The sequence below is a fragment of the Impatiens glandulifera genome, chromosome 1, assembly GCF_907164915.1.
Source record: "Impatiens glandulifera chromosome 1, dImpGla2.1, whole genome shotgun sequence".
NCBI classification, from domain to species: domain Eukaryota; kingdom Viridiplantae; phylum Streptophyta; class Magnoliopsida; order Ericales; family Balsaminaceae; genus Impatiens; species Impatiens glandulifera.
Window position 1 is genome coordinate 33,917,941 of NC_061862.1, and position 22,358 is coordinate 33,940,298.

Here is a 22,358-nt window from a genome sequence, read left to right on the forward strand (position 1 = left end):
AGTACTTAGCGAATCGTCAAGTACAGAATTTTTTATTGGTTTCATAGGTAATCTATCTCGTTTGACAAGGTATCAACAACAAAGTCATGGTTTTGAAGAGAACCTGTGTTAGTAAAATAAACCTTATAATTTTACATGAAAACATTTAGATTCTTCAGAAAAAGCCTTTGAAGAAGCTATCATTGAACTCCAGATAAGAGAAAATTGTTTGAAATTTATTTCTTTAGCTTAATGACTAACGAAATCAAAGTCGGCCAATCTTTGCTTATCTGGAGGTCAATGATAGATTCTTCAAAGGCATTTTCTGAAGAATCTAAATGTTTCCATTAATGTAAAATTATAAGGTTTATTTTACTAACACAGGTTCTCTTCATAACCATGAAGTGATGTAGATACCTTGTCAAATGAAGTTCATGATTAACTATAAATAACAAAAAATCTTGACACTTAGCGAATCGCGAGGTACTACTTAGCGAAACGGTAAGTCCGTAGCGAAACGGTAAATCCGTATCGAAACGGTCCGTAGCGAAACGTTAAACAGATCTGAAACGGAAACACATACGCTCTTATCAGAGATTTTCTACAAATATGAACAAATAACAAATAATAACCTAACGAAATGCTCAAACATGAACCAATATGAATCATATAACAAATAAGAATCAACAAATACGACCAAATATGAACCTATGAAAAGGTTTTTGAAATGAAGAAAATGTAAACATGAACATAACTGTTTATCAGATCTGAAATGAACATCTACCTCGACGACCTTCAAATAGTTAGAATCGGAGACCTGCATACCCTAAACCCTAGAATCGGAAACCTGCATGAAAAATAGATTTAGGGTTAGATCTTGTAAATCCGCAATAGATAAAAACATGAATGAATTACTTAGGTTAGAAGAGCTTGTAAATCTGTATAGATTTGTATGAAGTGAAGGAAACTCCGTCGCCGTCGTCGCCGCCGGCCGCCGTCGCCGGCCGCTGTGAAGTGGAGAGAACTGGAGAAGAGAAGAGAGAGAAAGAAAAATAAGGAAATGAAAATATTTGAGTATTTATACAAACCCCTAATCCACTTCGCGAAACGCTAAGGCACTTAGCGTTTCGCGACAAGGGCAAAATCGTATAAAAAAATAGAGCACCACGAGCGCAAAAAAAATAACAAATTACCATCAGATCAAATAACCTCATCTTTGAGGTTATTTGATCAAATTTCCCTACATTTCAACATACATCATCCTTCAACATAATTGGAAAAATCTATCAATTCCTTAATTCTTTTTCCTAATAGTTTAATTGGATTGGCAACCAATAGTTCTGTATCAGGTCCACGGTTTACAGTAATCACACGCAATGGATGATGCATCTTGTTCTTCAACCCCTTATACAATGTATTCTGCTTCTCAGGATCCACAACATTATCGCCGTTCTTTTGTTGGATAAACAAATCAAGATCACGTGCATCTTTCTTTACTGGTTAGAATCGACCATAACAAACCTGTTTAAACAAAATCAGACCTTGGTTCATGAATGGAAAGTATATATATACCTGTACATTACAGTCTTTCAAGTTGGACACACTTAGATGCCAGTGCTAGCATGAGGAATCACCCAAAGCATTATGTAACACCATCTTCCATCTGTTGAAACATCTACTTCCATAAACTAGTAAATGAATCAATCAATATTCACAAACCATAAAGACAAAGACAACAATAACAAATATCTTTTAACAAAGCAATCAATTTGATACCTCATAGCAGAAACAATCCAACAACATTAAGTAGTAGTTCTTTAACATCTATTATGAATCAATGACAACATTAAACACAGGAATTAAGAAGATGTTCTTAATTATAGTAGTAGTAGATCACTTGAGTTGTTTTTAAACAACTAAATTCAATTTTCATCTCATTGCATATTTCTGAGTCCAATTTCGCGTTGTTCCCTCGTACTTGCCTCTATCGGTCTTGTACATATGAGCAATCTCGGGTACAAGAGGATCATCCGGGTTTGGATCAGTCAATAAAGAACAGATTGACAACAAAACCTAACCCCAAAAGAAAACCACCACATTTTTCATCTTTCAACTTAACCCACCTATACATATAACCCAAAGACACTGAATACATAAATACATACCTTAGATATGGTCAAAGAAGGACTCCATTGTTCTTTCAAGATATCAAGACAAATACTTCCATTGCTGTTAATGTTTGGGTGAAAAACCTTGGTTCTAAATGCAACTTGAAGACCAGGAACAGGAACAAAAACAAAAACACCATAAAAACGCAGCATAAAAAAAGACAAATTTGATGTGTAGATCTCAACCTTGGGGGGTTTAATAATCAGGTGGGAAATGAATGGAAACAAGAAAAACTCCTCTTGCATAAAGGTTATCACTTGGTCCCATAATAGTTGCTTGCCAATGAAACATGTCTTCAGCTACATGACCTGTTTAGTGAATAAAAAAACTCAATCTCTAAAGATCTAACTATCTATCTATATATATATATAGACCTAATCAATCGCATTTGTATTAACTGCACTTCATGAAGTTGGGGGATCCTTTTGCAGATCCTTGAGTTTCTTCAAGACCCCTTGAAAACCATCTCACCATCGATAAAAGGAAAGACGAATTGAAGTGGTGTGCTAGTAAAACTAAATGATATCACAAAATACTCAAATAACATTTGTGAAATAATCCTGACTAATAAGAAATGGAGATTGGATCTGGTTCTGGCCAAGGAGAAGAAATGGAGATTGGATCAGGTTCTGGTGGTTCTGGCCGAGGAGAAGGAATGAAGAGACAGAGAGAAGAAAGAGATGTCAAGGGGGAGCGGGTTTCAGAAAGGAAAGGGAAAGGAGAGATGTTTTAATTAAATCTATAGAGAATAACGATTGGTCACTTATCCAATCACTACTAATACTACAAAAAGGCGGTAAAACATGGAACCTCTTCTTTTGCGGTTTTTAATTAGGTTTATAGTGATTGATTTTCTAACCAATCGCCGTTATGTCAAGGTAGTAGCAATTGGTCTAAAGGCCAATCCCTATTATCAATGTAGTAGCGATTAAATTTAAACCCAATCGCTACTACATTCATAATAGCGATTGGCCTTTCGACCAATCGCTATGTTTACTCGCTATAGGTCCTTTTTTTACTAATGATTTATTTAGATTTTTTAAATTAGATTAGTTAATTAATTATTTAGGATTACAAAATAAAATTTTAATCATAAAAGGCTATAACACTTTGTCTTTTTCTTCTATTATTTATTTATTTGTTAAACCTAGTTTTTATTTTTTTAAATTAGTTAATTTTTATGTTTTAAATTAAGTTAAATTAGTTAGAAGTTAGTTGTTTGAGTTTGTAATCAACAAAAATGGGTGGAAAAATTGTGGGGGAGGGAATGGATCTAACCGCAATCAAGAAAGATTCAATTCAAAGACCCATTTCGAAATAAAAAATGCCAAAATCAAATTCATATTTTCAAGTGCAAGATTATTTTCTAACTCCATTTCAAGGTTAATTCAAGGTTAATTCAAGGTTTGTGCACGACTAGAAAGTCGCCAACTTTAAATCTGGATCTTACACTGATTTAATTATGCTTGATTGAAATATGATGAGATCAATTTTTACGTGATCGAAAATTAAAGTAGAAATCGAGAATTTATATGTGACTCCATAACTTATCATCTTGTCGAATCTGGAAGAGATTGAGATATTTAATGGGAAGTCACCATAAGTCTATTTATAGTTTTTGAATTTTTAACGTCATGACTACAAAGTCGTTACCTAATTTTTTATAAAACAAGGAAAATAATTTAAGCATATGCACGCCACAATTAGAGATTAATTTGAGTTCGGTGTGCTTGGTTACGCGTGGGTAAGAGTTCACGCTCTATGTTTCACAACGTCCCTTAGATCTTTACTAATTCGATTTTGGCATTTTAAAATGTAGTTTACGCTTTACTTTTTATATTTTCTATTTTTTTATTTAACCTATGTTTAAGATTGATCTTTAACCATTTTTGATATGGGAATAATGATAAATTTAAGACTATGGTTGGAGCAATTTTTCAAATTTAGGACTCTCCTAATATTTTATCATTTATAGAACTCTCATTTCCTTGTTTAATTATATTTAATACTGACACTAACGTCGTTAACTATTTAACATTATTTTGATTTTTTATTTATTTCTTTATTATTATTTAACCTAATTTTTTTTTATTTATTTCTTTATTATTATTTAACATTAATTATCCCATTCAACAATATCATCACCCATCCAACCCATCCGACCGACAATGGAACCTACTTCATCCATGCAAACCCAATATCCCCTCTACCAAAAACAACCAATCTCAATTTAGATCATCCAATTCTAAAAGCATCCCTTCGCCCAATCACCCTAAAGGTAAAATCTTTACTTTACTATTTCTCTAATTCAAACATTTTCAAAACTAATTTACAATTTCTCTACAGTTTCAAGATGTGGCCTACACAATTAACCTCTCTTCTTCACCGAAATCCACCAAGACCGTACTCAACGGGGTCACATGAATGGTCAAACCAGGCGAACTCATGGCTATGCTTGGCCCATCCGACAGCGGAAAAACAAAACTCCTCACTGCACTTTCTGGCCGTTACCTCGCCGGAAAAATCTCCAGTACTATTACCTAAATTGAACGCCCTTTCACCGGATCAATGAAACGGAAGATCAGATTCGTTTCGTAGGACGATGTTCTCTATCCCCATCTTACAGTTCTAGAAACATTAACCTGCGTAGCCTTGCCCCGCCTTCCTGGGAAATTAACAAATAATGAGAAAATTGAACAAGTTGATTTTTGTTATCAATGAACTTGGTTTGGGTCGGACTATAAATATAAATACAAATAGATTCATTTTGGAATCCCATTCATTTTGCAGAATAATGAAACCCTAAAATACATAGACGAATATGAAAATACCTGTAAGATGTAAGAAGAACAGATGACGGAGAAGACCCGTCAATGAGAAAGCAAGGAAGCAAACAGTTGATGAAGAAGACGCTGATGAAGAAGAAGGTCGGTCGCTGGAGGCCAGTCTTACGAAGAAAGAAATAAAAGATTTAAGTTAAATAATAATAAATAAATAAATAAAAAATAAAATTAATGTTAAATAGTTAACGACGTTAATGGCAGTTTTAAATATAATTAAACAAGGGAAGGAGAGTTCTATAAATGATAAAATATTAGGAGAGTCCTAAATTTGAAAAATCGCTCCAAAAATTTATCATTATTCCCTTTTTGATATGGATCTTTTGAGTTTGTACAATAATATAACAACAATATGAAATGTACAAGAAAAAAAATAAAAAACCTCTTAAAGCCTAGAAAATAAATCCACACATAAGTGACTTTAAAGGTTAATAAGACTAAGCATCTTAGATTTTCAATTTTGTTTATCTCAAGTCTCTTAATTATAGATTTTTATGTGATGTTTATAAAGTGTTTAGAGTTTAGGCAAACTCATGGAGAAATTTTTATATTTTAATTTTATTTAGGTTTTTTAAGTTGTGTTTATAACTAATATAACCTAGGATCAAGCAAACTCAAACTTACAAACATACAAACCATTCACCCATTCTGTGAGGTAGAGGAGGTAACCCATTTATGCTTTGCTGACGATTTGTTCATTCTAGCACACGCACACATTGATTCCATTAAAACTATTAGGGCTACACTAACGTTCTTTTCTAAGGTTACATGTTTAAATATTAATGAAAGCAAAAGTGTGACATTTTATGGATGCTTAAATGACGAAACAAAACAGGACATTTTCAACATCATGGGCATCAATGAAGGAAGTTTTCCCGTATGGTACTTAGGAATTCCGTTAACCACGAAGGAAATCGAGATCTCACACTGCAAGTCGCTGATTGAAAAGGTAAAGAACACGATATCTGGCTGGGCAGCGAAAAAACTTTCTTATGCAGGGAGGATCGAACTTATCAAAACAGTGGTCATGGGCATAGTTGGCTACTGGGCGCAGAAAATGGTCATTCCGAAGAAGGTAATGAAGGAGCTCGATACACTGATGAGGAACTTTATCTGGGACAGTAGCGGAAGAGGAGGAAAAAAAGTCAAATGGACCGCTCTCTGCAAACCGAAGGACGAGGGAGGCATCCGCTTGAAGAACTGTATCGAGTGGAACAAGGCTCTCACCTTTAAGCATTTGTGGGCTTTAGAGCGCAATCAGGAGTCACTATGGATCAAATGGGTGCATACGAGGTTTATGAAATACGAAACTATCATCTGGACGTACCAAATTCATGAAGGTATGAGCTGGTCTCTAAAAAAGATTCTTAAACTAAGAAGCGATATTGCAGATCTTTATGACATCCCGCTAGGAGACGGGAAAGACACTCTATTCTTGCACGACTCTTAGTTCAAAAACCAGCCTATCATCCACAAGGAGGAGTTTCAAAATACCCGCATCAGAAGGGACTACACAGAAGCAAAAATCAGAGACATTAAAGACGGAAATTGGGACTCACTCCTGAGAAGAAATTCAGAAGGACAAAGGATAATTGATCATATAAGTAACATACAACTACACGACAGTCCGAATATTCATGAATGGAAAGCTGAGGACAATGGGAAACTGGTATCAAAGAAAATATGGGAGGTAACCCGGGAAAAAGCACAGAAAGTAGAATGGGCTCCTCTTGTATGGTCAACGAAGATTATCCCTAGACACCAGTTAATCTTATGGCTCGCATTCTGGGAAAGACTCAACACTCGTGATCGTATCAGCAAGTATATGAGCATCCTGGACACGAACTGTCTTCTATGTAGAGGAAATGAAGAAACCATAGATCACCTATTCGGGAGCTGCTGTATTGCTTCAGAGCTTTGGGACAGATTCTATAAAAACCTGGAACTGATCAGTTTCCCGAGCGAATGGAATGAAATCAAAGATGCAGCACTACTCAAAGCCAAGGGAAATAAATTTGCAACAAACGTGTTTAAGTGCGGCTTTGGAGTAGTGGTGTATAACATTTGGCAAGAACGGAATGCAAGGGTATACGAAAGAACGCGCAGGAGCATTGAAGAGTTATGGAAAGATATTGTATCGGATTGCAGCGCCCTCGCGGGAACGTGGACAAGAATTCCAAGCATGGAGCAGAACTGGAATATCTGTAGGAACTGGAATTTACTGTTTTTTAAACTCACTAGAATTGAAAGTATTGTAATCAGATACTTCATTTACGTTTTTAGCTTTTTAGCTTTTACTCAGAATGTTACGACTTCAAAATCATTCTAGGCCAGTCTAGAATGATTTTTTAAACTCGTGTTTTTTTTCCCATTTTTGGGAATTTTTAATGAAATGACGTTAAGTCGTTTTTCCAAAAAAAAAAACAAAAAAAACTCAAAGAAAAAAAGAAAAGAAACCTAATTATTCTTTACTTGACCAAGCAAAAGATGATGAAAGGCTCTTGAAGTGTCACTAAAGCTCCAAGAAGAGGAATAACAAATGTTGAAAGGCTCCTAAAGCATCGTTGAAACTCCAAAAAGAGGAAAAGTAGCTAAGGTTTATATAGCTTTGATCCTTGACCCTCCCACTTTTGGGATTTTAATGAAATGGTTTTAACCGTTTTCCCAAAAAACTCCAGAAAGAGGAAGAACTAGGCATGGCAACGCGTACCCTACTCTTCGGCTAGTTAAGTACCCATCCTTGAACCCGATTATATTTTTACTATCCAACTCCGATGAGTACCTCTCTTTATATTCCCATCTCCTATTTGTCAAGTACTCGATCCCCGACCCCGAGTACCCCATTACCCGTCTAAATTTTTATAAGATTATATAACTTGGAGAATAAGAAACATAACTTTATTAAATAATAAATAATTTTAAAATTAGTAAATCGAAATCTTAAAAACAAATAAAAATATTACTTACCTTACCAACATATTTATGTTATAGATGTTGAATAAGATAACAACTTTATTGTAAAGTTGAAGAAAAATGTTATATTGAAGTTTTTTTTAAAAAAAAAAAGTTAAAGAATGAAGATGAAGAAGTACTCACAAGTATCGAGTATACGAGTACCAATTACTATTCTTAGGAAGAGAAAGTGATGAAAGGCTCCTGAATCATCGTTAACGCTCCATAACTTTTGTTTTTGTTTTTTCTTGGTCGGACGACCTATTCTTCCTACTTTCAATCGAAACATAGCCAAGAAGGGATCCTTATCCAAATATGTTTGGGCTCAAATGTCATATATAGTACATATTTATATAATATACAAGAAAATCAAATAATTAAAATAATCAAAATCAAGAAAACAACAAGATTACAAAACATCAACTTTTTATGGTCAATGATGAGGTTTTTTAGAATTATTTTCAGTCAAATGTGTTTTAACTACATAGAAATTAAAATAATTTTAGGCTCAAATCTTTTAAATTTTATAAAATTGTAATTAGTGCAGAAAATTTCCAGTTTTAAATTAGTTTAAATCGAAATGACAGCGAATGTACAATTTTGGCTACATGGTTGGTTTTGACTATTCTTAACCATTCATGGCCAATCTCTCCTCATTCATCATTAAGTTTAATTTATTTGAGCTCAAATGTTCAATATATAAACTAAACACAACGAGCCCAAAAAAATTCAAAATTAAATATGAATCATAAGAAAGTGTGACAGATTGTGATCAAGATAACCCTTTTTGGGTTGATTTTTTTTTTTTTTTAATTTAGATCTTTGTTAAGAGATTTTAATTTTGTTTAAGTTTCTGTTTTTACTTTATTTACATAATATACACTATTTACAATGTGATTATACAAAAAGTTAAACCAAGAACTCAAAATCAAGAATTATGCAACAATTAAAGGAATTAAAAGACAATTAAGCATTAGATTTAGTTTATTTTTTTTTATTAGATTGCAAAATTAGAAAATAACTACAAAATAGATCAAGAACTTACATAAACGGGCAGTGTTCTTGATCAAAAATAGGGTCTTGAAGATCTTGAACAAGATACATTTGAAACCAACCACACTAGGTTGGTGCTCATGTTCAAGAGAAGATAGCATAAGTTTGGATTATGGAATGAATTTGGCAACCTAGGGACACTAATTTCGAAATTTCATGGTCTCCTAGCAATGGGGCAGTGTAGGGATATAAATAGGGAATACTAAGAAAATCCTTAAAGCCAAAGGTTCATTTAAAACTAACTTGCCAAGTTATAGGGAGTTTGTTGGACATTTGAATTTGAATTCAAATAGCAAACAATTCCTTGCACGTCAATGTGCTTGGATGGAGTTATTTCTCATTTTGAAATGTCAAAATATTGAGGTGGATGCTTCTCCTTTTGACATGTCACCAAATGTGAGGTGTGAGTAACATTTAAGCAATTTAAATTTTGAATGCAAAAGCCAAATGTTTCCCTCCTTTATCAGGCCACATGAACCCATGGTTTTGGTCTTCAATTTAACCAAAACTTGAAGTAGTTCTAGATCCATGGTAGGATCTTGGGTCGAGTCTTCGGTTGGATCTCTTGGTTGGATTCATGCCTTGACATTGACTTGACCTTGAAATACACCTTCTTGAATTCGAAATGTCCCTTCTCGAATCGATCTTGGCTTTTCTGGATGGATCTTGAATTGGATCTTTGAATTTGATCTCTCTTTACTTCGGTTGGATCCATTTCTTGATTCAGTTCCTCAAGAACCCCTAAAAAATGAAAATTGTCAATTAAAATAAATTATTAAATCAATCCTAATTTACACATAATTATTCTAACTAACTTCTAAAATTAAAGCTAACTAACTTGGAAAAATCTAATTACGTTGTATTTGGTAACCCTGGAATTGACATTAGAATTAGAGGATCCAATTTCAATTCTTAAGTTTGGTAAACACTTTAATATTAAAAATTGAAATTGAAATTAAAATTCCAATAAAATTGCATCTAGTATAATTTTACAATTCTCAATTACACTCTTTTTAGCTTGGAATTATAATTCCAAATTTTACTTATTTTTATACTTTTTCAAACAAAATAACTTATTAATTTATCATTTAAAACACGATTAAAATTTTCAAACGATATTTTTTTTAATTTAGGATGTTAAAATATTAAAACGATAGTTTTTTCTTTTTTAATTTAGTAAGTTAACATTTTTAACCTATATATATATATATATATATTTAAATCTATGAAGTTACACGTTTAACCGTTATTTTTTAATCGAAACTTACAATAAAAATTAACACTTGAACTATTATAATTGATAATATCAAATCAATATTTTATTAAAATAGATAATATATATTAAAATTATTTTTATTATATTCTTTTATCAAACATAGGAATTGTGATTGAATTACAATTCTAATACTTTTCTCAAATATAAGAATTGAATATTAATTTAATGCCAATTCTCATGAAATTAAAATTAGAATTCCAATGTCAATTTCAATTCCATCCATACAAACATATCCTAAGTAATTAATAAATTATACAAAATTATACAAAATAATTATATTCACACATACATACATATATATATATATATACATATATATATATATATAATTTTTTTTTTTTAAAAAGGCTCAGGTATATTAAATATGAAAATAAATCATTTAAGCACAACGACAAATCATGACATGAAAAGAAAAGAAAAAAATAAAAATAAAATTAAAAAAATATACTCAATAAGTTATACAGCTCGTAAATCATCGAGAAGAACGATTAACTCTCCGACAGACTCTACTAGTTTTTCTGAACGAATCTTAGAAAGCATCAAAATAATAGTATTATGAATGATACGCACTGGATAACTACAATCATTGAAAGTTAAACTATTTCTCTTCAATCAGATAGTCCACCAAAATATAATTGGGATGATAACTCATCTATGTAGGTCTACCATATGAGCCGCATCAATCCAATCTTAACTAAATACCCAAAGACTTGGGCATCACCCAATGAATCCTAGTAATACTACACAAAAGACTTCAAATAATAGTCATCTTTCGATAATATAAAAGTAATTGAGTTGCAAATTCAAGCTCTTCGTGACACATATGACTAATCATAATACAACATTTTTCATGCACATATCATCCGTTAAAATTCTACCATGAATAACGACCATTTAAAGAATGAGATCTTGTATGGAATCTTTTACTTCCAAAGTTTTCCCAATAAAAATTATATTACATCATCTTAGCGAATAACTTGTAGCAATGTCCCACATGAAAACTATTCATATTTTGCCAATGCATAACGACTTATTTATACGGTGACACTTGTTTACGTCCTACCAAAAGTAAAACTCTATTATGACGAAAAGTCTCCATATTGTTTAATCTCATTCTATATCAAATTCGGCTAACAAAACCATTAGACCAAGGATCAAACATGTCCTTAATTGTGACATTTCTACATATATAATTTAATAAAAACTCATGATACGTCATATAATGTAAATCCATATATATATCCCCCTTCTAGCCTTGCGGCAAAAATATGTGAATACCCAAGGTCTCCAACCTCTCTAAGGTCCTGGGTACGAGTCCGTCAGATGATATGTTTCGCTCGTATGATTAAATTAGTTGAGTAGATTTGCGAGCTATGTGCTTAACCTGCAGGGATTAGTCACACTTTGAAGAAAAAGCGGAACCAAACATTCTAAGAAAAATCCTTACATATTTTGTTTATATATTTTGTGTTTCTTTTGTTTAATTTAATATCCAAGGTAATTTTAATTAAAAACCTTAAATACTTTAAGTATAATAATAACCGTAAGAATTTTATCTTAGACTAATTATCAACTTAACTTATTTGAAATCCGAAATCAATTATCCTTGAAGCTCAATTGTTTTAAAAATAATTGCTTTTGAAATTATCTGTGCAATGTGCCAATTTATGAATTTTAAATGAATATAGACTTGAAATTTATTAAAAGTATAAACTATAAAATTGGAGAGTGAAAATTGAGTGTCTACAAGGTCAAGTCAAGGCATTTATCCAACTGGTGACCTAACCGAAGACCTGACCCAAACTCCGACCCTAAAGTGAAGAAGCCTTCATTCAATTCTGAATTTGGGTAACTTGGATCCAATTCAAGACCAAGAATACCCCAAAACGTCGGTCTTGAAGGAGGGAAACACTTGACAAATTTTGAATTCAAATTCAAATGTGCCTAAGTTGCTAAATGCCATGACACCTCTTTTTAATGACATGTAGAAGCATCCACCTCAACATTTTGATATTTCAAAAGGAGAAGTAAATTCTCTATGCAACAATGACCTCAAAGGAGTTTGTTGCTAAATTCAAATGGCCAACAAACTCCTCCAAGACTTGGTAAGTTAGTTAGGAATGAGACTTGGGCCTTAGGGTTTCCCTTAGTCTCCCCTATTTAAGAATACCCTAGAACAATTAGGAAAAACCATAATTCCTTATCTCTAATTCCCTTAGGCTACCCAATTATTTACTTAAAGTGTCTCCATCTTCATCCTTAAGCAAGAACACCCAACTAGTTAGGTTTGTGTTTCGAAAGCTTATTGTTTAAGGATCCTTGAATTAGTATTTTGATCAAGAACACTCTACTCATGTAAGTTCTTGATACTTTTTTTCTTTGTCTATTACAAATTTTTAATCAATAAAAAAATACTAAAACAAAATATATGCATGCTTGTCTTCCTTTATTTAAATATTGCATGAATTCCTGATCTTGATATTGCTTGATTTAGTTTCTGCATAATCCATTTTTAAATATGTACAATATGAAAATATAATCAAGATAATAAAATCTAAACCTAATTAAACCATTTGACCGAAAATTATTTTTATAAACCCAAAACCGATTAAAAAAAGGGTCATTTTCAATCATGATCGGTCACCTTCTTCTAAAATGGATTTGATCTTGAAATTTGTTGGACTCTTTGTGTTTATATGTTATATTGAACCTTTAAGTCTAAGAAAATTTAAGTGTAAAAATAAAGAAGAAGGAATTGACCGAGAATGATTAAAAATAGCCAAAATCGCTAAAAACTAATCATTAGCATGCTCTTGGTCATTTGATTTAAAATCAACTCAACTTTCCTTTTTTCTTGTACTCATAATATTTATTTATCATATAAACAATTAAGTCCAAGAAAATTTGAGTTAAAAAAAAAAAACACAATTGACCTAAAAATATTTTAAAAGGATCAATCTCGTATATTTTCGGTCAATGAAGTTAAAATGTATTTAAAACGGGAATGTTTCTGCATTCTGTAGGAATTTTCTTTAGTCCTAAATTCATGATTCTAAACAAATACATATTAGATTTCTTTTCTTTCAAGCTTTAATCTATAATCTTATAGATCGATAATATCTAACATGGATGAATCACAATCCTAATACATAAATTTCTCTATGTCCATAAGTTGATTAAACAAGCGGAAGCGTACCTGAATTGATGATGAAGATCTTTGAGTTTGGGTTTGCTCTTCCAATTCTACAAGCGGTTTTCTCCCTTCTTCTCTTTTACGATGGAGGTTAATGAGAAAATGAAAACTGGCTACTTGTGAATCGGGGAACCACAACCCTTTTATATATTTATTTATTTATTTATTATTTAACCATCATAAATAATAAATAAATTGACGGTTTCTACACATAATAAATCGTACCATACTAATAACCAAACATGACTTAGCCCAATAACCAAAATACTTTAGTGGATCACTTTATCAATTGGGTTCTGAATAGACAATAGCCCAAACACATTATTTATATATATTAGTCCAATAAATCTAACACATTCATCATGTTTATTTTGTATATTAGGCATTGGAGCCAAAATATATTAGGGTTTAAAGTTAAATAAAAGGCTCTTGACGGGAAATAATTATATAAACCTCACAATTGACCTTAAAAAAATTTATACATCGAGTTCTTGATATTTCATGATTTTATTTGGATTTTCTTGTATATTATGTAAATATATTATATATGTAACATTTGTGCACAAGAATATTTGGGTTAGGCGCCATCATTGACTACCTATTTGATTAAGTTAGGATTCTCGATTGCTCGACCGAGAATTTAGCCAAGAACTGAAGCCAGTGGGATTGCCGATGCTTCCGACCGAGAAAAGGGGTTATCGATCGAGAATGGAAGCCAGCCAACCGAGAAAAGGAACCAGCGAACGAGAAAAAGCTTTCAGTGAGTGAGTGAGAAGAAGAGGTGACGCTTTCCTGGAACTTGTTCCACTTCTTATTGTTGGCTTCGCGAGCGACCGAGAATTTCAGCCATGCGACCGAGAAACAGCACTACAAAAAATGCCTAATTAGCGACGAATAATTATCGACGTTTAGTTAGCGTCAAAAATATGTGACGGCGATCGCGACGGTTTAATCCACGAAAAACATAAATCGTCGGAAATATTAATAAATGAAAAAAACTTCATCACAATAAATAAAGATATTTTACCTATGATCAATAATCGTCCATAAATTTAAAGGTAAATTTCCGTAGTAAAATCAGTCAATTAATTTATACTATATTTTGGATTAAATTTACGACGAAAATGTTTAGTGTCGGAGTTTTATTTAGTTTGTCAAAAATTCCGTAGAAAATATTAGTGTTCAAAATTCGTTGTAGATTTTCGACGGTCGTTTCGACGTTATATTTAACTTTATTTTCTACATTCATTTTTATCATAAATTTCACCGTAAATGACAAACATTTATATTTTCTAGGTGTAGAAAGAACAACAGAAACATAATGAAGGCTCCGGTTTCTTTATGTTTTGTTGAGTTTGGAGATATGGGTATAACAGAATCATAAAAATATTTGTGTTGTTCACGTCATACGTTCTCCATTACAAGCTCCAAAACCGATCGATTGTAAGTGTTTCAACCGATCGATTGTTCTTCGTTCCAGCCGTTATTCTTCAAACTAAGGTCAATCTCATAGTGGCTTGATGATTTGATTGCTTGGTGTTAGATTATAATGGCTTGATCTTTTAACAGTTTAATAGATATCGGTTTAATGAATGCAATGCAAGTTGATTTTGAAGGATTGAATAAGTTTAATGCATTCTTGGTGTTTGTTAAAATGATTTTAAATAAGTTTGAACTTATCGATGCCCTCATTTCATTGTTGATAGGGTTAATAGAATCTAGCTGTTCGTTAAAATGATTTTGAAGCCCCATTTCATTGTTATGTGTTTAATGCAATTTGGGTGTTTGTTAAAATGATTTGGAAGCTATTGAACCCAAATTTTACAGTTGATAGGTTTAATGCACTCTAAGTGTTTGATTATATGATTTTGAAGTTATTGAAGCCCCATTTCATTGTTGATAGATTTAATGCACTCTAGGTGTTTGTTAAAATGTTTTTGAAGCTATTGAAGCCTTGTTTCATTGTTGATAGGTTTAATGCACTCTATGTGTTTGTGTAACATTTATGAGATTAATTGATAGGGCTCCATATAGTATGTAATCCCTTAGATTTATTATATTAGTTAATATTAGTCCCCTAAATTGTTAGGGTTTATAGCGTCTATGATTTCTGAATTTGTGATGTGAGATTGTTACATAGAAGGTGAAGAAAGAAGCGATTAAGAATTCGGTGAGGGTTTCTGATCTACTAGTCGATGCCGTCAATGGAAGCGTCCAAGAAGCATTCATTTATGAGAAGCGTATCGAGCTCGAGACAAGGGATTTAGACACATCAGTTGCGCGGTTTGGGAAGCAGACCGATCAGTGGCTTGCTGCTTCTCATGGAATCAACACGGCCTTGAAGGTATAAGTTATTGAATCATGGAATGGAATTGAATTCAAATGTTGAAATTTGATTGATTGTGCAGGAAATTGGAGACTTTGAGAACTGGATGAAGACGATGGAATATGATTGTAAGAGGATCAGTGCTGCAATATGCAACATCTACAAGGAGTAATCTCTTCTAGGCAAGATGCAAAAACCTAGAGCCTATTGTTGTTTTTATTATTATTATTGTTGGAGCTTTATCTGTTAATGATGATGATTTAGTTCTTGATTTTTTTAGGTTCGCTCATTAACAATGGTAAATAACAGTGTACCAGAATTGCTTGTTTCTTCTCTTTATTGTTTGTCACTATTACTACTAGCTATACTTGTTATTACTCTTGTATCTCCAGTTCTTCACAACAAGTGTGTATTGCTAAAACATAGCTATACTTGTTGTTACTCCTTGTATCTCCTTGTATTGTTACTAGCTATACTTGTTGTTACTCCTTGTATCTCCTTGTATCTCCTTGTATTGTTTGTCACTTTTTTGCACCACACGTGAATTCAAAAAGAAAAAGACCGCAAAGGAACACACAAGGTCCAATTAATAGTTTTATCCCTACACATTCTATATTCAATTTCCTTGGATGCCCAAGTAGTGATTCTAAGCCTCGATATTTAAATGATGAAGAATTTCGAGCCGCACATACATATGTTCTGTTAAATTGTCCTGAAGTGGATCCGTACTACAAGTAAATTTTTTATAGTGTTACTAATTATTACTATTTTTATAAACGTACATAATATATTGTTGTAAATGTTAATTTATAGGAGATATTGTAATTCACTCGAAGGAGTGCATGCAAATCAATTAGATCGTGTTGTTGCCGATAATTTTGCTAAGTGGTTTTCTTCACAAGTAAGAATTTAAAATAAAGCTCTCATTATCAATGATTTGTAACATATTAAGAATAATTCATTATTCAATTTCAGATTCTTATCAATCTTGTTCTTGTGGCCGAAAAAGGATTGCTTTATAACATTGTGTTACGGGCTGCTCATCAAAAACCTCGGTCCTAAAATATTTTATTCATCCGTCTCTCGGCCCAAGTGTCTATACGGGCCCGTTTATGTTTTTTATGGAATAATTTTGTTTTGTTTACTTTCTCTTTTATCTTTCTTTGAAACCAAATTCTGTTATGTTGGAAGTTTGTTGTAACCGAATACTCTTGGGTAAATCAGCCTCTTTAAATGGTGATGCCCACCCCACTTTTTGGGGCTATGAATTGAATATTTTGGAACTTGGTGTTTAAGTTATCTCTCGGCCCTCCACCCCCTTCTTGGACCGCTAGGTGTGATCTAGTGGTATTTCTCTCCTCCCCTTCGGCTCTTCTCTCCCTAAACTCGAATTCTCCTCTAATTCTATGTCCGCTGCGCTAGAGTGTTGAATTCCATCATCAAGAACCCGTTTCTTGAATTAAAGAACTTGAAAGGCTCGTCCATAATTAAAAATCCTAACATCTTGGTATCAGAGCTGGTCGATTCTCAACATGGTAGAAACTCGCCAGCAATCGGAAATGGAAGCGCTCAAGGCCCTGATTGAAAACTTGTCTCAACAAACAGCAGCAATGCAAGCTGCCATAGACCGTAGATTTGATGTTACTGAAGAAAGAATGGCGGCCCTTGAGAGCGGGGCATCTGGAAACGTGCAAGAACCCCGCCACAGACCCTATGATGATAATTCTTGCCACGGTCCTTCACCATTTAGGCCCCCGCACCCTAGCCAGAACCGCGATCAACAATATGCTCCTCCTACTCGGCTAACCAAGGTCGATTTTCCTCGGTTTGATGGGTCGGATGTCGAGGGCTGGCTAATTTCTGCCGAGCAATTTTTCAGAGTGGACAAAACTAAGGATGCCACTAAATTAGAAATTGCCCCCATTCATTTTTCTGGAGAAGCAAGAACGTGGTACGGGTCATATCTTCAAAACCGAAATCATATGGAGGCCCTATCTTGGGCCGTGTTCAAGAGAGACCTTATGACTCAATTCGGGCCATCTATACATGATACACCAATGAGACAGCTAATGAATTTAAAACAGGTTGGGTCGGTTCAAGAATATAACCTCCGATACATGTCGATCTCTCAAAAGTTATTACATATGCCAAGGGACTACGTCATTGATTGTTATTTGTCCGATCTAAGGGAAGAAATTGCAAACTGCATCAGGCTGCGATTTCCAGATTCTTTAAACGAAGCAATGGCCATGGCTAAAGTCCAAGAAGCAACATATCGGTCCTTAATGAGCAGTGGTAACTTGTACAGCGCTGAAGCATCATTGCTTCCCACGCCATCCAATACCAACACAGCCGGGCCGAGCACCAATACTGACTTCAAGAATTCATCGTATGGGTCCTCTTCCAATGCAAACCAGGGCCATGTTAAGCAATTAGACTCAGCCTCAATGGATGAAAAGCGAAAGAAGGGTCTATGCTATTCTTGCAATGAAAAATGGCAACCAAACCATAGGTGTAAATCCAAGTTATTCATGGTTTCGGCCAATCAAGAAGATCAAGAACCTGACCAAGAACCTGTTTTGGATGATTTTCCTTCATTGCTCGGCTCAAGGGATGAACCAGCCATATCCTTACATGCCCTGACCGGGTCTAAAGCCTTCCAAACGCTCCAGATTCTTGGCAAAATTGGGAACCTGCCGGTGGTGATCTTGATCGATACAGGCAGCACCCATAATTTTATCAATAACAGGATTTTGGAGAAAATAGACCACAAAAGCATAGCAACCCAGGTACAATCGGTTAGAGTGGTTGATGGATCTAATGTTTTATGTTCTAGTGTTTGCAAGGACTTGAAGTGGTCGATGGAAGGCAATGAATACCAAACAGAAATGAAGGTAATTTCCATGGACGGATATGATATTGTATTGGGAATTGAATGGCTGATTACTCTAGGCCCGTCTTCTTGGGACTTTGAAAAGTTGACCCTATCCTATGATAAGCAAGACAGAACCACGGTCCTTAAAGGGATTCCTCGGTCGCAGGCCAGTTTGATTCATGGAAACCAATTGGAAAAGACCTTAGATGAATATATTGTTGCTGCCAAAACGCAAGTAGAGAGTAAGCCCGAAGGCCAAACTGTTTCACTAGCTGCAATGACTTTGGAAGATATTCCTAATGATCTAATTAGAAGCTATGGCTCGTTCGATGCTGCTATTATGCTGGTTCGGGAAAAAGACTTGGCCTGGATTTTTGAGCCAAGTATGGAGTTTAATCGAAGTTGGAAGAAATTATTTTTGCACCAGGCGCTGGGGACATTGCAGCAACCAAGGCCAGCTCTAAACACTGAAAAACTCGACCTTGGGTGCACAGAAATTCTAGACAGGGGCGGAGTGGCAAGCGACCCAGCAGCGCAAAGGACCGCAAGGACCCGGCCAGTTCCACTACTGAAGCGATTCTGCCGAAAGTTTTTTGTGAAAATACGGTCTTATGCTGCGACCTTTGCTGAATGTGCCGAAGCCCGACCGAAGCCCGACCCAAGCAATAGTTTTGAAGTTGAAGATGCATATTAGAGGCTGACCAGTCCGCGTTCTTTTCATCGAGGGCGACGAACTTCGAAGGGAGGGATAATGTTACAGGCTACTCATCAAAAACCTCGGTCCTAAAATATTTTATTCATCCGTCTCTCGGCCCAAGTGTCTATACGGGCCCGTTTATGTTTTTTATGGAATAATTCTGTTTTGTTTACTTTCTATTTTATCTTTCTTTGAAACCGAATTCTGTTATGTTGGAAGTTTGTTGTAACCGAATACTGTTGGGTAAATCAGCCTCTTTAAATGGTGATGCCCACCCCACTTTTTGGGGCTATGAATTGAATATTTTGGAACTTGGTGTTTAAGTTATCTCTCGGCCCTCCACCCCCTTCTTGGACCGCTAGGTGTGATCTAGTGGTATTTCTCTCCTCCCCTTCGGCTCTTCTCTCCCTAACCTCGAATTCTCCTCTAATTCTATGTCCGCTGCGCTAGAGTGTTGAATTCCATCATCAAGAACCCGTTTCTTGAATTAAAGAACTTGAAAGGCTCGGCCATAATTAAAAATCCTAACACATTGCATGGAGTCCCAATAGCCCATCAACGAGTTGGCTTATGTATTTCATTAATGGATTTGTTTGGCACACTCGAGAATATGGATCAAAAAAATATACAATGAACAGTGGAGTATGTGTGCACTCTGATCATGATTATTATGGCCTTTTAGATGAAATTATTGAATTGGAGTATCCAGGTTTATATCTTCGAGTAGTGTTATTTAAATGTTCTTGGTTTCATCCCATTAGAGGAGTCAATGTTTATAAAAAATATAAATTAGTTGACATAAATCCTCTGCAGCCATACAATAAATATGAGCCATTTATATTAGCGCAACAAGCGGTTCAGGTGTATTACTCTCCTTATCCGAGTAATAGGAAAGACAACACACAATGGTGGGTTGTTTGTAAAACCAAGGCTAGAACTAAATTTGAGGAGCGTTGGACCGAAAAAGCGTACCAACAAGATGAAATGATAGGATCATTTGACATTCCAATTTAAGAAATTGCACAATAGTGTGATCCTAATGGTGCCCATGAAGATCGAAGTGAAGACATCGAAGATGACAATGATCTATTTGAAACATGAACATGTAAGTAATTCCTTATTTTAATATATGCCCTTAATTCCTATAAAATAATATTAGTCGTCGAAAATTACATGGATGATTTAGTACGTCAAAAATTACGTAGATAATTTAGTACGTCGAAAACTCCGTGGATAATTTGGTACGTCGAATATTATGTGGAAACCTAAATAATATATAATATAGAAAATTAATTTATAAATAATATAAAATAAATTAATATATTTAATATTAGTCGTCGAAAATTACGTAGATAATTTGGTGCGTCGAAAACTCCGTGGATAATTTGGTACGTCGAATATTATGTGGAAACCTAAATAATATATAATATAGAAAATTAATTATAAATAATATATTTAATATTGGGCGTCGAAAATGATGTGCATAATATATTTGTCTAAACTTTCATTCGCGCCTATCCTTTCCTCTCCTTCACTGACTTTTCTCTCTCTTCACTGATTTTCCCCTTCTTCACTGATTTTCCCCTCTCTTCATTGAATCAACATTCGACATTGAATGGTAAGCTTCAATCACTCCTTACTATTTTCAATCAGCATTCAACAGTCAACATTCGAATGGTAAGCTTCAATCACTTCTTACTATTTTCATGTTTTAGAGTTTCGTTGTTCGTCGGCTTTGAAGATCTAGGTTTTCATTTTATCAGCATTCGACTCGACCTTCAATCAACAGCTTTAAAAGGCATCTCTAAGATCAACGATCTAACTTCATCTCTACCAATATTGTCACATAATATACAGTTTACACCATCTTCTTCTTAGATAAACCAAAATCACTGTATTGTATTGTTAGGGTTTGGATATGGATGGTACTGTATTGCTTGCTGTATAACTTAAGACTTTGTTTGAATATGGATATCTCATTTGCTTCATTTGAGAAAATCTTTATGTGATGAAATTCTCTTTTCTTTGTCTTGCTCATATTTCAATAAAATGGTAAAGCTGAGGGATGTGAATGAGGGAAACTGTCATAATTTCCAGAGGTTGGTGATATTGAACGCTGCAGGTGTTCTCTCCGGTAATACATATCTCATCTTCTTCCTCTTCCTTCCTTTTTTTCCTAGAATCGATCGTTCGACTATCATTCGACAACGTCTTTAAGATTCCTCTGTTATTTTGTTTTTGATTTCACTAAGAAAGTATGTACATGTAGGCTTTGCAACATATCAGATTCCTCTTTTTGATAAATTTGTAGGAATTGTTATGATCATGTTGAACTAATCAAACATCTTGTTATTACTATGAATTAAGAATTGTAGAAATGATTATCTTTGATATAGATTAATTCTTAACACCCCTTTTCTTATTTACTAATTTATATAAAGTAAGGATAGAAAGGTTATTCAAAACCATCTAACATAGTTAATGTGTGTTTTTATCTGGATCTAGATGAGTAATTAATAAACCTATCATGAGTTAAATTTAGTATCCAAACAAAATCTCATCCAAATACGTTTCTGGATCAAGAATTTTTGCACCCATATGAGAGACCCCAGAATCTAACCATTCAAATCACCAAATATCCAAGCCTAATAATCAAGTACAAAATCATTCTAGAACAATGTGAAGTCCAAAAGGTCATCATAAAGCATGTCTATACAACTAGGAAGTTGTTAAAATAAAACTATATTGGATCCATTTGGATAGCTAACTTACATTGTACTAATACAATCATTTAGTATGTATATGTATGAAGAAGAATGCTTGATTTGATTGAATAAAGTGATAAAACATAGATTAGATTGGGAAAATAGGAAAATATATGTGCTTCAAGTAATCAAATCATTGAAATAAGAACACATAATGCTGCTATAGCCATGAAAGGAACCAAAATACCTACTCATATCATAATACATGTAATCACTCTTTTTAAATTTGTTAA

At 33.9% G+C, this 22,358-nt stretch overlaps 1 protein-coding gene and 1 pseudogene across 1 annotated transcript; one reads left to right on the forward strand and one right to left on the reverse strand.

Moving 5' to 3' along the window:
• Positions 1-1,665: 1,665 nt before the first annotated feature.
• On the reverse strand, positions 1,666-2,695 carry LOC124924232 (annotated as a pseudogene).
• A 27-nt stretch (positions 2,696-2,722) lies between these two features.
• On the forward strand, positions 2,723-16,146 carry LOC124924243 (biogenesis of lysosome-related organelles complex 1 subunit 1-like). Its single transcript, XM_047464306.1, has 3 exons — positions 2,723-2,845; positions 15,606-15,806; positions 15,871-16,146. The coding sequence occupies exons 1-3, from the start codon at positions 2,723-2,725 to the stop codon at positions 15,958-15,960; spliced, it is 414 nt and encodes a 137-aa protein (XP_047320262.1). The 3' UTR covers positions 15,961-16,146.
• Positions 16,147-22,358: the final 6,212 nt, after the last annotated feature.

Bases quoted from the DNA above. Each gene is read 5' to 3' on its own strand.
- LOC124924243 (XM_047464306.1), top strand. From the start codon at position 2,723: ATGGAGATTGGATCTGGTTCTGGCCAAGGAGAAGAAATGGAGATTGGA. The intron at 2,846-15,605 runs GTTTCAGAAAGG...GTTACATAGAAG, and splicing joins GAGATGTCAAGGGGGAGCGG to GTGAAGAAAGAAGCGATTAA. The intron at 15,807-15,870 runs GTATAAGTTATT...TTGATTGTGCAG, and splicing joins GAATCAACACGGCCTTGAAG to GAAATTGGAGACTTTGAGAA.